This window comes from Zonotrichia leucophrys, chromosome Z (genome assembly GCF_028769735.1).
Source record: "Zonotrichia leucophrys gambelii isolate GWCS_2022_RI chromosome Z, RI_Zleu_2.0, whole genome shotgun sequence".
NCBI lineage: Eukaryota > Metazoa > Chordata > Aves > Passeriformes > Passerellidae > Zonotrichia > Zonotrichia leucophrys.
The window spans coordinates 10,176,241-10,198,201 of NC_088200.1; the positions used below are offsets into that span (position 1 = coordinate 10,176,241).

Genomic DNA, 21,961 nt, shown 5'->3' on the forward strand with positions numbered 1-21,961 from the left:
GACCCACTGTGAGGAAACTCCAGATCTTATTCAGACATTAACAAGGACAGCAGCTTCGACCAGGCTTCTTCCCCAACCACTGCCCCAAGGCAGTCACCCCATACACACACCTGAGATCTCACTTTATACTTAATACCTTCAAAGCACCTGACAGGCTTTGAAAAGCACCAGGCAGCATCTCATTTCCTAAGTAGTTAAATTGTTGAATGCATTAAGCATTTCCACAGAATAAACTTACTTTTTCCAAAATTCTTTTCAAAAATAAATTACTTTAGAAAAAAATTCATACTTCTCTGAAGCTGGAAACCCCTCCTCCACAGAAAAAGATGGACAATAGGGATAACTGGGACATAACAGAATTTAGATGCCTGAATTGCCTAGAGCCCAGCTGAAGGAGAGCTAAGACTTTGATGAAAACCTTTAAAAAAAGGTATTTCTCAACTGGTGAATAATGCAGCCTGAGGAAAAACTGGAAATTACTGACCAAATGAAAAACAATTATGTCCTTTAGGTATTGCATGCATGTGATACGCAGTAACCACCTGCAGCTGATAGCATGAAAGAGTGCTTTATTTTGTTACAGTACAGATTCAGTCCAGTTCACAGAGAACACATCAGTTAATACATATCTTCACCTTGTAGGAGAAATGGGCATGAACACACGAGCACACAGTCAGCAGCCTTTTACCGCCACTTATGCAAATTTTGCCTCAAAAGCATAATTTATGGTACACACGTTTCACTATCAGTCCATGTAACAGCACTGTAATGCCAGCTCTAGAAACACAGGAGAGGACAATGTCAATCTCAAGGACTGTGAAAATGTGTGTGTGTGTGTGTGTGTGTGTGTACACTGCTTAGTGATTTAACTTTCAAAATCCTGGTTTTGACTTGAAAGTTTGTTTTAAAAGAATGTGTCCCTGAATAATACATGCTGTTCCTTGAGGCACGTGTTCAAGCTCAGGCTTTGGACAAGAGTCTTCACTTGAAGCAGCCACTGAGAGCCGAGGGTTTGGAGTAGACAGAACTGTCTGGAAACCAGGGAGGTCTCCGTGAGCTGCAGTAGCAGCCCACAGGTAGAAGGGGACCTGAATCTCATCAACACAGTCTCCCATGTTTAGCCATTTTTTAAAACCTGAAATAGCAACAAATGCAACGATGTCAGCCAAATCAGTTCCTGTTAACCTACCAAACTTACCTTGCTGGAGGTTTTGGGCTTTTGGAAGCACAATTTTAGGGCTCAGGACTCCAAAAGCTCATCTATTTCCCCTGCACATCCAGGCTTACACCGGGTGGTCCAGCAAAAGACACTGTTGTTCTTCCCAAACCCTTCCTCACTTACATCCAATTTCTTTGACATGTCCAGCACAGACTCCCCATCATGGTCAGAGGTCCTATCTGAGCAAAATAAAGCTGATAAATACTGTGTGCAGTTATCCTCTGTGTGGAAAAAAAAAAAAAACAACCAAAAAACCCCAAATAATCTTTCAAGGAGGGGATTAAAAAAGGATTCTAAACCATAGATTTCTTCTAAACTATGTAGACTATAAGGGTGATAAAACTCCAATATCCCCCACAACCAAACATGAAACCAGCAGGAAAACGGAAAATATTCACAGGATGAAGAGAGGCCAGAAAAAGGACTGTGAAGGGTATTTTCAGTCTGAAACATGCTTCAAGTAGCTTAGATTTTCAAAGCCATTTAAAAAGTTTTGTGCACATAACTTGCTCCTGCACACTCCACCATTTTTCTGACCTTTCTGCCTAATTACTTTCTCCTCCTCTCAAAGAGCAAAAGAAAATGAGAAAACAGATCACATGAGAGAGACAATGAAAGCTGTGAGCTGCATGTACTAGCAAGTATACAGAAAGTATTCCATAAGCTGTCAAATATAAGAGCAACACAGCAATTTTCATTTTCCTTCCACTTAAAAGCAATCACAGCCTGAAACGTTTAAAAGATGATGTCCCAAGTTCATGCCCAAGCCACTCAACGTTTTCAACACAGCATCTTACAAGTGAGAGAATACTGTTTGTCTTTTTATTTGTAAACCAGAGTTTGAAATACTTTACAATATACTTTTAATTGCATTTGTCTAAAGAAATAGCATTAAGAACTGAAAGAACAGTGTGCCATTAAATGTCAAGGACCGTATTTTTAAAAACCTTTCTTAAAAAAGGTTCTAGAGGTACGATGAATTTAAGTTGCATTTTACAGTCAACTACTCAAGCATATCAATGATTGAAAATGAAGTGCAAAATTGGAAGTCCAGTCACAGATGAGGCTGTAGAGCTGTGCTCAAGACTGAAGAGGTCTACCTAGGGCAGGCACAGTTGCACACTCCCCAAATTAATTCAGCCTGTCCCAGCAATGAATCCTGCAGATCTGAGCAACACCACTGATTAAGTCAGTTTGAACTACTTAATATAAATTTTCCCTTTCTAATAAGAAGGATATAAACTAAAGCTTTCAGTTAGGCAATAAAACCTTTCTAATTAGCAACAAAAAAGTATAAGTGACATGCTTACTCTGTTTCAGGCACTTTCAAGATCATAGTTTATTTACTGTAGGTAAAAAGCTAGTATACAGATTAAGGGATTTCTTAAATTTCAACTCTACAGTTATACACCATCTAGTATTCTTGTTCTGAATATTAACCAAAAGGTTTCTAAACACCTGTAAGCCCCACTATAAATCTGCATTGGTATGATGAAAAAAGTATAGAAATCAATGCTTAATTCTTTCAATGCATAATATTTACACTGAGAAATTAATGGGAAATAATAAGCAGCGGCAAAGAGGCAATAAATTTTAAAAAGCCAGGGTTTTACATAGGTTTTGGGTTTTTTTACAATAGTGTGCTAATCAGCATAATTGTATATATAAAAATTAAAATATAGCAGAGCATCCCATTACAGATATCTGAATTCTCTGAACTGCTGCCATTACTTGCTAACCATTTACATGCAACACCTGCTAGGACTGACTTTTTGTTTTTGAAGTGTCAAATAGTTCAAGGTTTATGAGACAAACATTAATTTGTGTACAAAACAAAAAACTGCACTCAAGAATTGTACTGGTCATGAGTCTTTTCCATACAGAAGTGGAGGGAAAGAAAAAAGTACCAATGACAGAAAGCAGTCTCTTTCCATTCACTAATTTTTAAAGGCAATGCATAGACTGAGAATACCTGGATGGCAAACTCCAGAGACTCTGGAAACAAACAGCTTTCACACACAGGACCTCTGCAGAAGGCCTTTCTTTGCATCAGATGGCAATGGCTGACAGCAAATAAGGGGCACCAGGTGTACAAGTAAGTAGATCTTGCAAAATACTAAGATGGGGCAGTTGTTAATATACAATTTGAACTATATATACACAATATAATGGAATGTATCCCCTCCAAAAACTGGTTTATGAAACAATTGGACCTTTCTAAACTAGCATTATGATTCAGCTATCATTCTAATGAAAATATAAGTACACAAGAGACCTGCATGAAAATTAAAATTTATGGGGCATTTTACAGGAACTATTGACAAAGCTGCTTAATGGCATTTCTGCTTTTTAAGTAATTTTGTTATATGTAATTGAAAATATCTGTGTATAAAATGTCCTGACAGACACTTCAACATGGAGCTTTGGTGACAAATCACTTCAATAACAATGAGGTGAAAATTTAAACAAAGTATTTAAGGTAACTCAAACTGAATAGGAAATGGAATGCCAATATGGCAGTTCACCCTTCTTCTGTTGTTTTAAACAGGAAAGTCTCTTGTACCAGCAAAATCCTGTATACAGATAGAGAAGTAAGGAACACACCACTTATAATTCCCATTAAACAAAAGCCGATTCATCATGTGAGAAGGTACAAATCACAGAAAACATGAATAGTCAATAAAAGAGAAAAAACTGGTTTACATGAAAGAAGAGAGAACGTTTCAGTCTGAATGCAGTTACTTTGTGAAAGCTGCTACAACAGCCCACAGAACCTCATTCGTGTTGGTTTTCATACATTCAACCTCAGGGTCTAAATCCAGGAGCTGCCGCACTCTCTTTGTGGCTAAATCATACTGCTCATCCAGGAGGGGGGCAAAAGCGTTCTCCAGGACGTCTGAGGCGTGGGCTAAGTACACGAGCGCCAGCAAGCGCTTGTCCATGCGGTGGGGGTCGTTCACCCACTTGTCAAGAACTGCCTCCTGGACCTTCTTGATGAGGCGCTGTTTGATGTTGTTGTTGGTGAGAGGGTGCGTGGTCATGTCAAAAAGAAGGAAGTTCTGTTTCTCTGTTGTCAATACACCTTTTTCCACTAGATTTTTAGCTAGCCGCTCGCGGACATTTCGTAGTTGGTAGTGCAACTTCAGTGGGTTCCATGTTTCACCTAAAACAGCAAGAAAACCACACAGCAGTCAGACAAAGTTTAAGCTGCACTGCTGCAATGATTTTGTTTTTCCCCCCTCTGTGGTGCAGAATGGGCTGTCAAAATCACAGAGCAGACTACAAGACACTGTGCTCCTGTCAGCATTTCTCTGATCCCTGCCATGGAGGCAGAGACCAGGAGAACCTCCTTGGAGCAGCTCTGGGGTACACTGACAGTTTGGATGAAACGATAGCTAAGCCATGTCTTGATTACAGATATGAAAAATAAACAAAAACCTTGTATTGTAAAATAAAAAAAACCAACCAGTTATGCAGTATTTATTTAAATAACAATAAAAATAAAGTAAAATTAAGCACCTTTCTACAGTCTTTTACCATGTCAGAGACCAGGAGAAGTGTTACTGCTTTTCTTCTGCCACAGAGACAAGCTAATGCATAGTTACCCAGTGTATTTCTTTATTTCTGCTGGTTTCCACTCCTCTCCCCCTTCCTGTCTCCACCATATGAAACAGTGACCATGCACTGCGAGTGTGTGTGGGGCACAGGTGTGCCCACATGAACCATGTATTAGACAGAGTCTTTAATGCTTCTATATAAATTATTTCTAATGCCTTTTGTTACAGCAGCAGAACTGGGCCCTTCAGAGTGTGTGACTGTATGCATAGAGGAAACTGACAAAGGACAAAATCAGCATCAACAGCTCCAACTAAAACTGTTTACCACTGAGAATTCTACCTTTGCTTAAGAGCTTATTTAACAGGCTAAAAATTTTAATTCCAGCTTACTTAAGAATTTATCATAATCTCCTCTTGATGTAAAAGACCTATGCATTTTAAGGGGCAAGAAAAGGAAAATCTTTAAGTATTTCTTAAATAGATGGGAGGTTTTCCATAAATGATGAGAATTTCTGTACTAAACTTTAAAAAATTTATTGATGAGCATAAAATAATAACAACAACTATAAGCCACAGGTGACTTTGAGGTTTCTCCCGCTGTGATGGAGGGTGACACACACTGTATCCAAGTAACAGTCAAGATAAGCAAACGAGGTGACTCCCACTGCAGAGTGAAAGGCAGAAAACCCAACCAGGCCTGAACTACACAAGTCCAACTACACATCACTGGATGCGATTCCCCAGTTTGATCATAAATGAAACTATCACACAAACACAAAAAAGTGGTTTCCTTATTACCTTCTACAGGGCAAAGGCTACTTCCTAGATTTTTGTGCAGTTGCCATGCGGCTGAAAGTCAGTGCTGTGGTGACACCTTGTGACCAAGCTCTTCAATTACACAGACACTTTGCAGACACGGAGATGTTTGCCACATCTGCAGGAAACCTGACATTTTGCTCCAAACGTCTATATTCCCTACCTTTGCTTTCTTTAGAGGCTACCTTATAAACATCAGCCTGGAAACATCACCTTACATGTCCACATATTTATTCACATGATGGCTCCGAACTCACACGTACTGTAACTCCAAGCAGCACTCTGCATCACTGATAACCATGGGTAGATTTTTTTCCAAGATCGACCTGGTCCCCAAGGCAAAATTCTAACAGAGTTTATGAATTTATTAAATAAAGCAAAATAAAGCAAAACCAGTCAACCAATAAAAATAAAAACCCCCACCAAGACCCACTGAAATATTTTTCTTCAGAAGGACAGATCTCTAAACCACGGGAACCGAAGAACACTAATGCCATCCAAGAATTAGTAATTAATAAACATATGTTAATAAAAATTATTGATTCAAGCCTTAGCCCTGATGACAACTATCTTCATTCACAGAGCCAAAGCTCAGCAGGGTCAGGAAAGCCTTAGCTTAACTCAAAGAAAACCTACAACACCAGTTCATTCATTAGCTGACCCTTTTTGAGCCAGTCCTAACTTGATGTGCATTGCACTGGGAAAGGAGGTGAAATGTCAGCACAAATTATGTATTTGGGACAAGAAAAATGAATTGTTTTTGCCGGCCGTAAGAGGCAAGGGGAGCTGAGTGAGAACTGAACTGCACGGCTCCGCAGCAGCCGGGCCCCTCCTGACAGGCAGTCCAGTCTCGCCCCTGCCTGACAGCCAAGGAGCAGGAGAGGGGGGATACAAGGACCTGAGAATGAATGGTGTGCAAGGAAGGCTGTTTAAGGTGATGCAGAATGAATAGGAAGAACAAAGAAAACAGGAAAGCTGAGAAAGGCAAAGAGATTTTGCTCATTTCTGCAGCTTATCGCTTTTAAGAAGTGGCAGATTTTACACAGGCAACTTCCAAATCTCATTACCCAACCTCACAGCCACATTGTTGACAATGAGGGTCAACAGTGCAGGGTTTTTTCCTGTGCTGTTTGCACAAATGAAGCGCAGCTCTGATCTACTCCAAGGAAGCTGCATTTATGTGCTTTGTGAAAACGGACGAATGCTAGTGATCAATTCTGTCTGCAGCTCAGCCTGGAGAGGAGAAGGCTCTAAGGAAATCTTGCTGCAGCCTTTCTAGGCTTAAAGGGGGACTGCAGAAAAGATGGGGTCAGACACTTTAGCAGAGCCTGGGACATGAATAACGGTTTCAAAGTGAAGGGGAGCTGGCTGACATTGGATACAAGGAAGAAGTTTTTCACAATCAGACACCAGAATGGATTGCCCAGAGAGGTGGTGGGTGCCTTGTCCCTGGAAGCATCCAATGTCCAGCTGGGTGGCCCAGAGGAAGGTGTCCCGGGTGACTGCAGAGGGGCTGGACTAGATGGCCTGTGAAAGTACCTTCCACCCAAACCTGTTCAAAATTCTATGATCACTGACACTTCATTCTTTCTCAACTATTTACTAGCTTTACAGGGATAGCTGTGTGCAAAGTACTCATCCTGAAGACTTTGTTTTGATCAACAAGAAGTATCTAACATTTAAAAATATTTATTATGTTTCTTCAGTTAATGAAAAAATAAAACTCCTAACACTTTATTTTTTCTTTATGATTAATGGCCAAATCACCCTCAAGTTTTACGTGCGAGCTATGAGCTCTTCACCTCCTTTCTTTATTGAAAGATCTGAATACTCAGTGCACACGCTCAGGCTCCAAACTTCCACCAGCCATCATTTCCAAACACAGGGAAAGGCAGTTACATCTCCAGGGTGCAGTCCTGATTTACTTCAGAGTCAGCAGAAGGCACCTCTTCCACTGAGTTGAGATGTCCTCTGACACTTCCATACAGATCCTTTCTGCACCAAGTTAAGTCAAAAGCAACAGTTACTTATATTTGATTAAAGGCTACAATCAACAAGAGACTACCCTAGAGGACAGACTAATTAACTTTTTTGCATATTTTCTCTCAAAAAATCTTGCAATATAATCTCTAGTGATGCCAGATAATTAGCTTTATTTGGGTAAAAAAAGCAAGCACGTTATGTGCAAGGCTTACCACTAAGCAGTTCAATCCAATTTTGTACTGTTTCAGGAGGCTGGGTCTCTTTTATGTGTTTCAGAGCTTCATCAAGCAGAACATCCCCTGTAGGAGCATCTGACTTGCAAATCACCTAAGAATGAATAAAACACAGTCAGTATTTTGACATAATTCATATATGACAAACACACCCATCAATAAAAAACCTACCTGTTAGGAAAACCAAAATAATTTTTTTTTAAAATAACAAACTCTCTCTTAAGAATATGCAACATTGAAAAAGGCAAATTTTCATTATCAAAAAAAAGTAGTATGGGTTTTAATTCAAAATACATTAAGTCTGAGGTTAATCTGTAACTTAAATTAACCTTAATGGGCTAAAATTAAAAGCTGTATTTTGAAGGAAAGTAACTCACTTATCTAGCCAGGTCCATTATTACCTCTCAAGAACAAAGTATATTGCACTAAATCAGTTTCTGAATACAGTCTATTTTTCTGCTTCAAGTCAATTTATTCAAAATACTGAGTTAAACAATAAGGTTGCATGAAAATAACAACAAAAAAAAGGTATAAAAACTAGTTTTCTTCAATATATGAAGAGATAAAAATAGGTTCATGACAACATCTGTAAGTTTTGCAGCTCTGAAGAACACACTGCCAACTAATAGAGTTTCATTTAATTACAGTTTAACCACATGCACTAGGGAAAATACACATGTACTAATAAACCCCTTAACCTGCAACAATAAATGCAATACAATATAAGTCTCTTATTTAACTTCTAAAATTATTTGAGTTCTTCACTCAGGAAAGCACAACAAAAAACTGATTCAGAGGAACATAATAAAATTAAAAAATATAACTGCTTGTTTACCAGTATAAGCAGTTACAGACACCATGCAAAAAAATACAATTTTTTTTCAGGAGACAAAATCAAGAGCACCAAATGACAACTTACATATTAAACTAGCTCAAGTTAGTATGTGTAAATAAAATCCATCTCTATTTATAGAAGAATTACTACAGATAATAACAATACTACTACAGTTAATAGTAATAATAATAGTTGTTATTATTGTTGTTGTTACTATTATATCTGGCAATTTAAATTGTTTACAAACTAGCACTTTACAAGCATCAGGGAAAAGGTACCGGGTGATTGATAGAAAAATGAATACATCAACACAATTCCATACATACATATATATATATATATATATATATATATATATACATATGAACAGCAGGAAATGAAAGCTCTTATTTTTCTTAACACTTTAGAGTAGTCAGAAAGGTGTTCTGGAAATGTCATACTGTTCCATAGTTCAGGGAACATCCTGTTTCTTCAGAGATGCTGGTCCTTAGCCTGATTGTAAAAAAATATTCTTTATTCCAATTTTTTAGTGATGAATCAGGTACTAGATTTGCCTGGTACTTATCAACTAAGGAAATTTCAATTATACAGAATATTTAATTTGCATTTTTCAGAATAAAGCTCTGTAATTAAGCAAAGCTAAAAGATTAAGCACAGATTTTTAAGTAAACTTCATTTTCTAGTTTTAATACAAAAAATTCATTCTTGCATGAATTGCTCAGAATTGTTAGCAATAAAATATTAAAGAAAATCTGCCAAGGATTTTTTGGGATTCCTCTTGATTCTAATAACTCTATTGATTTGGTTTGCACTCTGAGCCTCTAAGGCAATGTAGAGTACCATCTTCTATTCTCAATAACCATTTGCAAACCTCAAAATTCATTTATTGGTTTTTAATATTGATGCCAGTAGACAGAACTCCAAAATGGTGTGACAATTACATATTCTTAAGCCAAATTTACAAGGATGTTGCCATGTGTAACACATCATGTCCACTTACAAAGTCTCACTAAGGTCCATCTCTTTTCTCAGTCTCATTTGACCCTCTATGGCATTCAATCATAGATTTAATGCATCTTGACCCATTCTGAAGTACAAAATACTATCAGCAGAGATCAACCTGATTTAAGGCTTTAAGTCAAAATCATAGTAGCTATCACTCTTTCAAGTTAATTATATTGAAGCCACACTTAGCTGGTTATAAATCTGTGCTACTGCCCAAAAAATTTGAGTTTACTCTCCCTTCACCTCAACTTATCACTTGTGCCCCACCTGCTGACAAGACCAAGAGAGTGGTTCCATTAAAAACTAAACTGATCAAAGTAAATTATTTCACCCCTGAATTACAACCTTGGATGTATTATTAGACAGCTCTTTCCACTTATTAGGCACAGTATTTATTTCACAGCCAAAGCTAAGGGCATGGGGAGCAAAGCCTGCAGAAGCAGGACAAGGAGGACAATTGACAGAGCAGAGACTTAAATATGGCCAACACAGAAACAAAACTGAACTTTAGTGTTAATGGAAAACTTCAAATAAGGTGCAAAATAACACAAGTCATTCACAAGACTGATTTCTAAACTGATGGAGGTGCTGTGTTTAGGGATTTTATTCGCAGGGAAGTACTTAAGCAGAAAACAACCTTCATCTAAATTTTAAATTAATGTCTATTTTTATAGAACCCTCCTGCCTGAAAACTGAAAAGTATCTCAAATACCTTACAACAGCAGAATAAGAAAACCTCTAAATTGCGTAGATTTTAGATCACTTTAAACAAACCACATGATAAAATTTAACAAAAAACATGCAACCACGATCAAACAAAACCCAATCACAACTCAGACCAATAATTTTGCTTGTATTCTTTAGTGAATATACATACAGGTTATTTTTCCATTTTTGTAAAAAACCCAGCAACCTCACAGTTAATATTTCAAGTACACAGAACTGACAAGGTTTTCACAGAATGAAAATAACTCCTGACTGAATGCCTAAGAAGATTACTGAATGCCTAAGGAGCCAAAAGCTCTGGAGGAAAAAAAAAATGTGCGAACTAATCAATGCTGAATATGCTTAAACGAGGCTAAAAGAAGTAGGGACTGTTTGTCGGAACAGAGGTTCAATTTTTCTGAAGTGAAGGGAGCTGGGAGAAGGTTAGGGAATTCACAAGCTTGCCTTAAAATTTAGAAAAAATAATATTGACAGAGAAATGTGCCATAAGAGAATTTATTTGGGGTGGACAGACAACATTTGACCAGGTTTTCAATAGGCTTATTTTACAAGTGTCCTCTAATGCTGATGAAGTATAAATTCTTCCAAGAGCATGACTTTGCACATTTTGTACAAAGGGAAAATTCAGTGGTAAAAGTAAAAAAATTAAGCCCTCTTCTATAAAGGACCGTGGAGATGTGGCCATCTTGAAGGTCAGAGAGCACAACCAATTTAACACACCAGCCTCATGCTTGAACTAGACAGTTTTATTTTCTCAGGGGTCCCAAGAACAATGATGGTTTCCTTCCCATGCAATGCAAGCAAAACTGCAACACTGTGTGCACCAGAAGTAAACTGGTGGCTTGCAGGACACATCTGATGTCTGGCAGTTATCTGCTCCTTTCAGCGTGAGCCCACATCCCACCGGCATTGCAAAATCCAGTTCCTTTGGCAGACTGTGGCAGGCAGTAACTGCTGGCACCCCGCCCCAGCCAGAGCCACTGCCAACGGCTGGTCGGCAACAGCACCAGAAACACACGCAGGGAACAAAACACGGGCACAGAACAGGTACCAGAGATCTTCCAAGGCACTTCATCTCATCACCGAAACAACTTTTAACTTTGCACATCTGCTTTAGGTCATTACTCAGAATCATCATCTTCACATAAAGAAAAAAAAACCCAGGCTTTTTCTTAGAACCAGCTGTAATTTATAGCTCCTGTATTGCGTGGAGCCTGACAAGTGAATGTGACCATTCTCCTGCACTTACCTTTCTCGTTAGCAGGCTTTTGCGCCTCATTCCACAGGCCTCCAGCTGGAGACGCCCCCGCAATGCCAATTCAATTAACATACAGCCACGCAATCCTGAGGAGATGCAATCATTCCAGAACGATGTGTAACCCTGTGAAGAAGGAAAGACAGTAAGATATCTCCATCTCCACCTGAAAGAGAACAGAAAAACGGCCTTGCTGAGTTCTCTAAGCAATTCTGCTTTCACGTTTCTGAAGTAGCATCACTAGTCACTATCATTCCCGCCCTGAAAACATGAAAGAGAAGCAGCCTCATCCTCTGTTAGCTTTGACACTCAGTCTCTGCCTTGTGAAGAACGGTAATCCTCAGGAAAATGATATAGAATGAAAGAGGGCAATACCAAGAACTGTGAGGTATAAAGTGTAGTTTTATACACAGTCAAAATAAACTTAGGATACTTTTAAGACATCAAGCATTTGGCATTACTGACATCACATGGCTTTATGAGTGACCAAGAAACATTAATGTGATTTTGCATGCATAAGCAATGTAGCACTGTGAAAGCAATAAACTAAAAGTGGATATTAAGTTTTAACTATGGAGTACACTGGAAAACATAAACATGGCAATCAACACAAATCACAGAACAAATTATTTTGGTTTGAACATAATAAACTAAAAGAAAAAAGCTTTCAAATAAATATTTATAACAGCTACTACCTTGTCATTTAAATCCCTTGAAAATATGTGTTTTTACAGCTTGAAGCATAGTTTTTATACAAATTGCAAACTACATTTATTCCACCAAGCACATCTCACCTACTGCGATTTCTCTATACTTCTGCATTGACAGCTGTTTGCTTAAATGGTAGAACAGACCACTTGACCCAATACATTTACTCATCAGTATCCAGAAACAACTACTGATTTTGTACTCCATTGTTCAACAATTATGACCAAAAAACAATTTACAAAAATAATCATTTTATATGGAGTAGCCAATCTTCTTGCATATTTTTTAATATTTGAGTATCTAAGATAAAAGTAAAATCATTGAGAAATGTTCTGAGAAATGTTTGCTATGATTCACAAAGATCTTTCCAAAGTCCTCTAGTGAAGCACTTCTGGAAATACCAACTTGAGGATACTTTATAGAAAGATGCTGTGGGGGAAGAGCAGAAGAATGTTCTGCTTTTCATAAAATTGTAAATTGTCATAACTAAGAACCAAGACTAGCTTAAAACAAGAGCAAGCCAATTTTATTATTTTTGCTGATGAAAGCTGCCAACATATAAAGATATAAGGGGCATATATTTTAAGTTCACTAAATTTACAAACCAGTCCCTAACGAATGACAAATTACAGCTTTCCATGAATGTGAGAATACTTGTTTCAATTTTGCACTCAGGTACTTTCAAGAGCTGTATTATATAGATGACCAATACTTATGAAAAGACTACAAAAGCCCCAAATCTCTAAGGTAGTTACCGAAATAGGTCCCATATATTTATTTAAAACACCATAAATATGAGTTTGGAAAGGCATTTGAGAAATTATCTAATCAGCCTTCTACTCTAGAGCTGATACTTTGCAGCTATCAGCTACTTGTATAACGCCATTCTGTAATTAAGATTTTGGTTGGCACCAGACGTTTTTTGCCAAATAACACACATGATAAAGCGCAGTATTTGCTTGAGCGGGAAGAGATATGACTCCTACATTCTATTTCTTTACATGATAATTTTTGAAGTCAGACAATACATACGCAAACTAAAAATCTACAGCACAAACTCACAGGCACAATAAATTTACACTTCTTTACATTCAGATCATTATGCAAACAATTAAAGTGCTGATGCTTGTTCTCTTTTTTTAGCAATGAAACTGAATTTATTTTTTAAATTACTATTTTTCAATGAAGTGACTTTCTACCACTCCCAGCACCAACTAGCAGATGTAAACTACTGTGTTCCAGCAGTTAACATGGACGGCCATAGGCTGAGGGTTGCAGAGAAATGCAGGCTCACTCATGAGCCAAGTCAGGTCAGAAATGAACACAGGAGTCTCTAGTCCAACCTCCAGCTGCAAGGAGGTTCAGCTATGGAGTCAGGTCGAGTTGCTCAGGGCTCTATTCAAGCATGTCTCAAAAGCCTCCAAGGATGGAGAATGCACAACCACCCAAAAGTTTTTAACCAATTAGCCCTGAAAGTTGAAAATATGACATCCTTCACAAATGGAGCTGCTTCTTTTGGTGGGGTAGATGACAGTGAAGCCATGAGAATGGATCCTGTTGTCACCAACTTCTTATTTTCCTTCTGCCCCCAAGACTCAGAGCTCACAGGTGATCCTCTAGAGAAGGAACATTATATTTCCACACACAGAAACTGTACACCTATTAACAGAGTCAGGAAAGGGATTCTTTTCAATCCAATTAACTGATCTTTCCAGATCATTCTGGTAGATGAATGGGTTGGTTTTGACACCTAATGCAAAGATATCAGACAATCGAAGGAACTTTCACAGAATATCAGTTCAGTACACAACAGTCTAACTAAATCATCCTTTAAATTAACTCAGTCTTCCTGGAGTAACTAGAAATTAATGGGAAACCCTTATCTTTGATATTCCAAACACCCTCTTGACACCTACTTTAATTGGTATATAGCATAACTAGAAAAGATGCTCAAAAGAGAAACAAAGGGGTGGAATGATTTAATTTAATAATTTATGGGGAGGTGGAATGGCAAAATAGAAAAATTCATTATTTGTAAGGAAACAAGGGCTAAAAGAGGATAAACCAAGCTAGCTCACAGGTTAAGAGTCAGCAGCCAATTTCTTTTCGGTTTTTCCACTCAATTGCTTTAACAGGAAGGCAGAAGTTTTAAAAAAAAATTAAACATTCTTTAAAAAACAAGAACAATAATGAAGTTTGACAGACAGCAACCAATATGTAAACCACACACTGACCAGGATGAAGTCAATGCTCACTGGGGGAATTGTCATCCTCCCACCCTCTCCCTGAATGTAATCTGTCCACTGCTCATTACAGCACACAGAACAAGACAGGGACACGGTTTTTAAAACTGTTCATTTATTCCAATTCCTAGCAGTCTCAAGACACTTGACTGAAGATCAAACACCACTATGCAGAAATGCAATTCATTCTATTACTTAATGCTCTTAAACAGCACTAGTTTTCTCACAAATACAATACCAAGTATTTTTATTTCATCCCTCTTCCTGCAAGTCTTACAGCTTTATAAACTCTCTAACTCAAAGAAATACTTATTTCATTAAAGTTACTAAGCAGCGGGGGGGTAAGACTTACAAAGCAGATTATTTTTATCTGACAGCAATCACACTAGAATAGCATTTTAAGCTATGAATAGCTTGCAAGACAAAATTTTAAATCTACAATGACTCAAAGATCAAAAAACTGTTTACAACTGTCATGTTTATTTACACAAACACAGCACAAAAGCATTTTTCATCAGATCTGACCTAGAAACTTTCAGCTAAAAACTAGTTTTGCTAGACAAGCAAAAAGAGAAATTAGAATAAAGTTTACATCAAATACTTGTTTCCATACTAACTTTGAAAGTTCAACTTTCCACCAGGATATGGCAAAGCACAGAGCTGAGACTAAGATCCTCTTTCCACTTCAAGAATAAGTTATTTAAAATCCATGTTCATTAGGCCATTTCTTTCCCACCAGCTCCTGTGGCATTTATTCACTTTCTCCTATTCACTTGCCTTCTACCCGCTTCTAGCTCACACAGGTATTCCCCTTTAGTTATTCATTAATCACTTGAAACGGCCAACTATTAAGTAGTCCATTGTATAACAGAGGCCAGTTCCCAAAACTACCTTACTTTCCACTTCCTGCTCCTACTTAGTCTCTTTAGAGACATTGTTACCCAAGAGAATTTAAAATTCATAAGGTTGTTTGTGATTTTTCATTTCTTTAAAGAAGATTGCTAACACCTTATCTGTGATCCAACAGGGCACTGCACCCAGGACCACTATAATTTTGTAAGTCTGTAAAAAAATCAGAGTGAGAAGACAAAAAATGATCAGATGTGTCTCAAGACACTTGGTGCCATGTTAGTGATTTCTACACAATTAAGGCTGCTTTAAGACTTGCACAAAACTTCAAAATAATTTCACTTAAGCACAAAACAGCCAACCTTCACAGATCAATGACTCTCACAGCTTCCAGGCTACTGTCACATTAACTCTATTTGAAACAAACAAACAAAAAATAACTAAAAAAAACCCAAACACAAAGACCCCACTGAATCAACATCACTATTTTCTGTTTCCCAAGTGCAATTTGAAGTAACCCAGCAGTAACAGTGCAAAAAATGTAATTAAGCTGTAGATGTCATCTCACATTTATGTAGAAGTACTCCCTAATGGATTACAAAGTTAAAAAAAAAAAAAAGAAAACTTTCTTAATAAAACATAGAACAAAAGACTCAGACAGGACTGGGTAATCTTTCACTCAAGAATTTTTTTATTTTTCAGAGCTGTTAAAAATCCCTTCCCACTACAGGAACAAATATTCTTTCTTCACTTCTTCAGGTAACTCGGAACAGGTGACCAGCAGCTCTACCATACCCGGCACAGACAAGAAAGGAGCAGGGCACAGCAAAAAATCCATGAAAATACCTCAGATTCAAGAGAACGAAAGCAAAATGCTTGCAGAATTACAACTCTGAGGCTTCAAAACACACACATGGTAACATAAATAAATATGATGTGTTTAACTCATGTGGTTAAGGGCAGCTGTTTACAGAACACAGACCGCAGCTGCCAATGCATTCTAATCCAAAGAGTCTCAAGCTATTGCAGATTACTTTGCAGATCATAGAGCCATTGCAATTGGAAATCTGCAGCTTTTAAAAAAGCATCATAAAGTCATGTAACAGTATGTGAAGGTAAATTGTGGGTTACTAATGCCTACTCTCCAAAAAAATAAAGCATTTCTTTATTTTAACTTAACAGGTCCCTCAGGCCTATCCTCAGATCCACACAGCCTCATATCATAGGTCAGTGTTAGGTCAAAGTTTTGGCTCTGACTCAGACTCAATTTACATTTATGAGGAACCACAACAGAAGTTTCTCTGGGATAATGCACATAATATCACCCAGTCTATACTTCTCTTACTAAAAGCCTTTGCATTTTAAATTCAAACTTAATAGTATTCCTTAGACCCTTACCTAGCACCCTCTATGAAAAAACAGAACTAAAACATCTATAATAAACAACCAAAATAAACCAAACAATCAAAGGGAACCTTCTAAAGGAGAAACATCACTACAGCTACCCATACCCTTGAATTCCTGCTCTCAGGAAACTCCAAATTTTTCTATTATGAAAGACACAAACAAAAAGACTTTGAAATTTGGTAAACAATGCAGTTTCTGAAACTTCATGTATAGACAAAACAAATAAAATATTGATTAAACTCTTTCCAGCCAGTGGAAACTCTTTCCACTCTTTCCTCAAACTCTTTGAGCCATGGCAGCTCAATCAGAAGGGAAGCTGGCCAACTAACAGCAGAAGTGAACAACTACAACTCCTGAGGAGTTTGGGAGTCCCATCTCTGAGGTAACACACCTTACAGTCTTGTCAGAAAACATCAATTCCTTAGATTCTGGGTTTCTCAGCTAGGAGGCACAATCCAGGCTAAAGAAAGCTTTCACATTAGTAAACAGTAAATTCTGAATTTACAGGTACCCTGTTCTCTATTAGAATAGTATTTCAGCCAAAAAAAATTGCAAAAAACTCTACCTAGATTATAAAAAATAAAAATCAGACTTCCCAAACTTGCTGGAGTTTGCTGTTACTTTCCTTTCCTCTGCATAGCTGGCACTCAAACACTCTGTCAGGGGCAGCAACATAAAAGCTCTGAGACACAAAACTGTGGGTTTGTTTTTATACAAACAAGTGTTGAGCTTTCCTAAACAGGTGTTTCTTCTTTGCTATCTATTCTTTCCAATGTGCAGCAGACTATTTTCATGTTCTCACAAATCACAGATGACAAACACACTGGAAAATTACTTGCAGGTCCAATTAGGGGCTCTTGCCAAATGCACATGCCAGAATAATAAATATATAGTTTGGGGACAGATAAAACCACAATGTTCAGTTCTACCATTCAGATGAGCATAAGAGGAAACAGTCGTCAAGAAATCTAAGCCTGAGATGGACTAACTAAAGTGAATGTGGAACTTGGAAAAAAAAACTTCTCAAAGTCAGTTCAGATCATCTGTAGGACTGGAAAAGGTAAATTAAGTCATCTGCTGGTATAAATTTTATATGAGCTGGTTTTCATTTTGAATACCACAATTAGCAAAGAGTCTACTTATATCTAGCATTTATACAGCAGTGTCATGGAAGAAAAATGTACCTGCATGCTCACTGTGTGTAGTTAATTCTGAGAAAGATTAATATTTTATATTTTTATATATATATATATAAATATATATAAATAAATGTACATGTATATTCAAATTTCTTTTCTTAGAGGTACTAAGAGTGGCAGGGAGAAACACCAGGGGAAAAACAGCAAGAAAAGAAACAGAACAAAATGATACCCCAGAGTTCAATTACTTCCCCAGCACAAGCAACCCTTGTGAATCACTACTTTTTACCTTGGAGAGATTAATTTTGGTTTTACTGACCTTTCAAATCAATGCCACCACATCTCATTTTAGCCTTGCATAAAACCTTGCATGTAACTGGTACGTCCTTCCCTAAATCTTCATTTTTAGCCATTTGAGGACTAAACCAAGGAAGAAGTCCAAAGCCTGAACTGCTGTTGGAGACAAAAGCAGTTCTTCACTCCATGGACACACGCTCTGTGCTGTTCTGTCGCCTGAGCCCACGGCAGCATTTGTGTAGCCAGCCAGATGAGCAAGTGGTCTTTCTGAGAGCTAATTGACATTCTCCTCACCTGATTCACCTTGCAGGTGAGCAAACTTCAGAGACAGCACAGAGAAGGGAAAGAATGTGGTTGGGACAGACAGCAAAATGTAACAGCATCCCATTCCATGACAACTCACACTTCAATAGATGAACTGCATTCAAACCCTGAATAGTTTTTATAATCTGAATAATTTCAGTTAGAACTTAGTCTTTGGGATGAAGAACAGAGGAAAAAAAATTATCTATTATTGGGATACCTGTGCTAAAGGCACTTATGACCAAAATATGCTCAGAAAAGACAAAACGTGCAGGTCCCCATTTCGGACTTCAGCAATGTCTACCCTGATGATCATAAACTGGAAGTTACATTATTTAAATCTGGCAAGGCAGCAATAGCATCCCTTTCTGATTCTCTGAAGAAAGAGCAAGGTCTTTCAGAGGCACATACTAGACTATTATTAAACAATACAAAGCACAGAGAGAACATAATAATATTAATAAAATCATCATCTGTCACCCACTTGAAACCTACTGCAAAAGACAAGCAAGGAAAATTTATCTTGAAATACAACTGTGGCAAGTTGTATTTCATAATGGACTTAATCACAATTGTGACAGAATTTTCACTCTTTCAGTCAACAAGTTCCTCCCTCAAGTAGTAGTTTTGTGATGACAGAAAGACAGCTGGGGAGAAAAGAAGGGAAGGGATTAACAGCACACACTGTCCAGGTGATCTGCAGCAGGTGAAGAGTTATTAGGAAGTTTGGTCTGCAACAATTTCCATGTCAGAGATGTCTGCTTCCTTCTCCCTACATCCTATCTCCCAAGTAAGAGCTGGTCACAAGCAACTTAACAATCTTAATCTGCTTCACAGCTATGACTGCTTATGAAACAAACACTGCCTAAAAGTATTTTGATTTTTAATGAAGAGTACAAGTGGAATGAAAGGCATTGTGCTATCATAGTCTCAAAAGAGACAACCATCATCTTAATACACCGTTTCCTTTAAGTAGTGTCTCAACAACTACTAACACTACTTTGAATTTTCAAAAGCAGTTACATCCCCTGAAGAACTTCTACAACACATCTCCTTAGAGCTGCTCCCAAATCCAAATAGGCAAAGTACAAAATATAAGCAGAACATAGAGGAAAAGGGTAACAACAACACTTGGTTTATTATAAATAATGTTTTAGCATAGAATTACAACTCATTCTGGTGACCCAAAAGCCTAATTTTAAGCATTCCAAATGCATCTATCACCAGCATTCTTCTATAACAGAAACACTATGTTCTCTTGTATTAAATGGAGATACCATCTGATAGCACTAGGAGAGGACAAAGAACAGTATGGAGCATTGTCTTCTAACACCTGTACATGATTCTGTTCCTATCCTTTCTAGCTGAAGGTGAAACTGCTGACTGGAACTGCTGATTGCAGAAACACAAATGGTCTGACACTGCTGCAGGTAAGCAAACCTCTTCTTTGTGATAACACAAGTGCAAGAAGAAATCTCAGGCAAATCAAAGTCAGTAACTGAGTTACTGGGCAATAAAACAGCAATAAGTTTACGTATTCTTTAGCTATGAAAAGCTGTTAAAAGTTAGTAATTTATTTAGGAATGTCATCACTCTATAAGGAACAAATGATACAGTTTTGCATCTCTTGAATAGGGTCAGAGTCAGCAAGACTGATGCTATAGATGCTTAACTTAATCCCAAGTGTGTTTTATAGTGTCCAACAAATCTGACACCTGACTTTTTCAGTCAAAAACTTCAATTACATAAATTTTAGATTATCCCTTAGAAATAAGGAACCCTTTTAAAAAGCAAACAAAAGAAAAGGAAGTCTTTCCTTCCAGCATACTGTTACAACAAGCTTCACAGCCTAACAGAGGCAAACTGGTCTTGGAATGCAAGAACACAAAATTCAAAAAAGTTCACAAACTTTTCCAAGTTTTCAATGACAAACAGAAATGTTGGTCAATGCTAGAACTCCTCTTCTGCAGCCAGCCACCATTTGTTCCACCTCAGCTAGGTCCTTATACAGACCTCTGTGAACCTCTGACTTAGCTTCAGAAGCCTTAGATGGAATAAATATATAAAGCACCTCAAAGTCCAGCAAGAACCAATTCAAAGTCATTCTGCCACTCTAACTAAACATAGTTATTGGAATGTGGGGAAAATGCAAAACAGAAAACAATTACAGAAGATGAGGAAAAGGAAAAACTATTGCAACATTCATTGAATATAGGCTGGAATGTCCAAAATTGAATTCTCAAGACAAAGGAAGACTGCTGTCAGCAAAGGTATCTCACGTGAACTGATCCATTTTCATCCTCAGGGAACCAAAATGATATGTTCTTTTCTTTCCAATGCTGGTTACTGTAATTCATATCAACCTGAATGTAATCACAGCACAGAAGCTGCAGCAGGCAGTAAGTCTCAATACAAGCTGACATAGTCAAATTATGCATATGCTTTAATGACCCAGCATTTCTTACTTTCTAATATACATTAAAATACATATTTCAGTTTATTAGCTCTTAATAGCTATCAACTTATTACCTCTAAGAAAATCTCATACTCCATGACACTACAGTACTGCACAATGGCAGACAGATTTAAACAGAAAAGCAATTCCAGTTTCTCTGGCAGCATTCTTTGGCAACTTCCAAATCAAGTTCTTTTGGCAAGGAACTGTATGGCTTAGCCCAAAATAAAATAAAATGTTCAGGGTTAGGGTGTCTTGCTTGAACAACTCTTCAATAATAGCTTCAATCTTTTCCCCCGTCAATGGACTTATCAAACAAGACAGACAAAAAACATCCTGCACAAAACAATTCTGGAATACAAGAATGATAGTTAAGCTGAGAACACATTCATTTTCCCCCCCTGCTTAGATTCCAAGACACTAAGCAATCCTGCAACACAAAATTGAATTTTGGTTCAGACAACAATATGTTTCAATAAAATTCTTAATTATTAGCAAATTCTAAAAGACTAACCCTCCATTTTCCTTACTAAATGGTTTTCACACCTACTGTCTATCATATATTGATTTTCACTGTTTCTAGAGACAAACCTGTTTTAAAACATTTGGTTAAATACATGACCCAGATTCACTTGATATGGGTGCATTCAGAGAAGGCTATTTTATATGTATCATACAGACTAACAATAGATTTAATTACCAAAAGTATGAGTTTCATTTTTCAGATATCCCTAAAATGGGTAACAAAGGAATTTCAGATACAGTAAAAGAAATAGCTGGAAAAAACATTTTGAAGACATTCTGAAAACAAAATAATTTTAGGAGACATTAATCCCTTTTACCAGTCATCCCTCAGAAATCACAGCATCATAATCTATCATATCCTGTATCCATAACCTTAGGTGGAAGGGAATCACAAAGATCACCAAGC

The 21,961-nt window shown here is 37.5% G+C and overlaps 1 protein-coding gene across 1 annotated transcript in view; it reads right to left on the reverse strand.

Annotated features, from left to right (window-relative positions):
• Window positions 1-552: 552 nt before the first annotated feature.
• Window positions 553-21,961, reverse strand: part of GOLPH3 (golgi phosphoprotein 3) — a 31,150-nt gene continuing 9,741 nt past the window's right edge. Inside the window, exons 2-4 of the mRNA XM_064736267.1 lie at window positions 11,624-11,755; window positions 7,788-7,902; window positions 553-4,382 (exon numbers count right to left, since the gene is read on the reverse strand). Coding sequence (XP_064592337.1) covers window positions 3,958-4,382; window positions 7,788-7,902; window positions 11,624-11,755 — 672 coding nt within the window. The 3' untranslated portion in view covers window positions 553-3,957. The remainder of the gene's footprint in view (window positions 4,383-7,787; window positions 7,903-11,623; window positions 11,756-21,961) is intronic.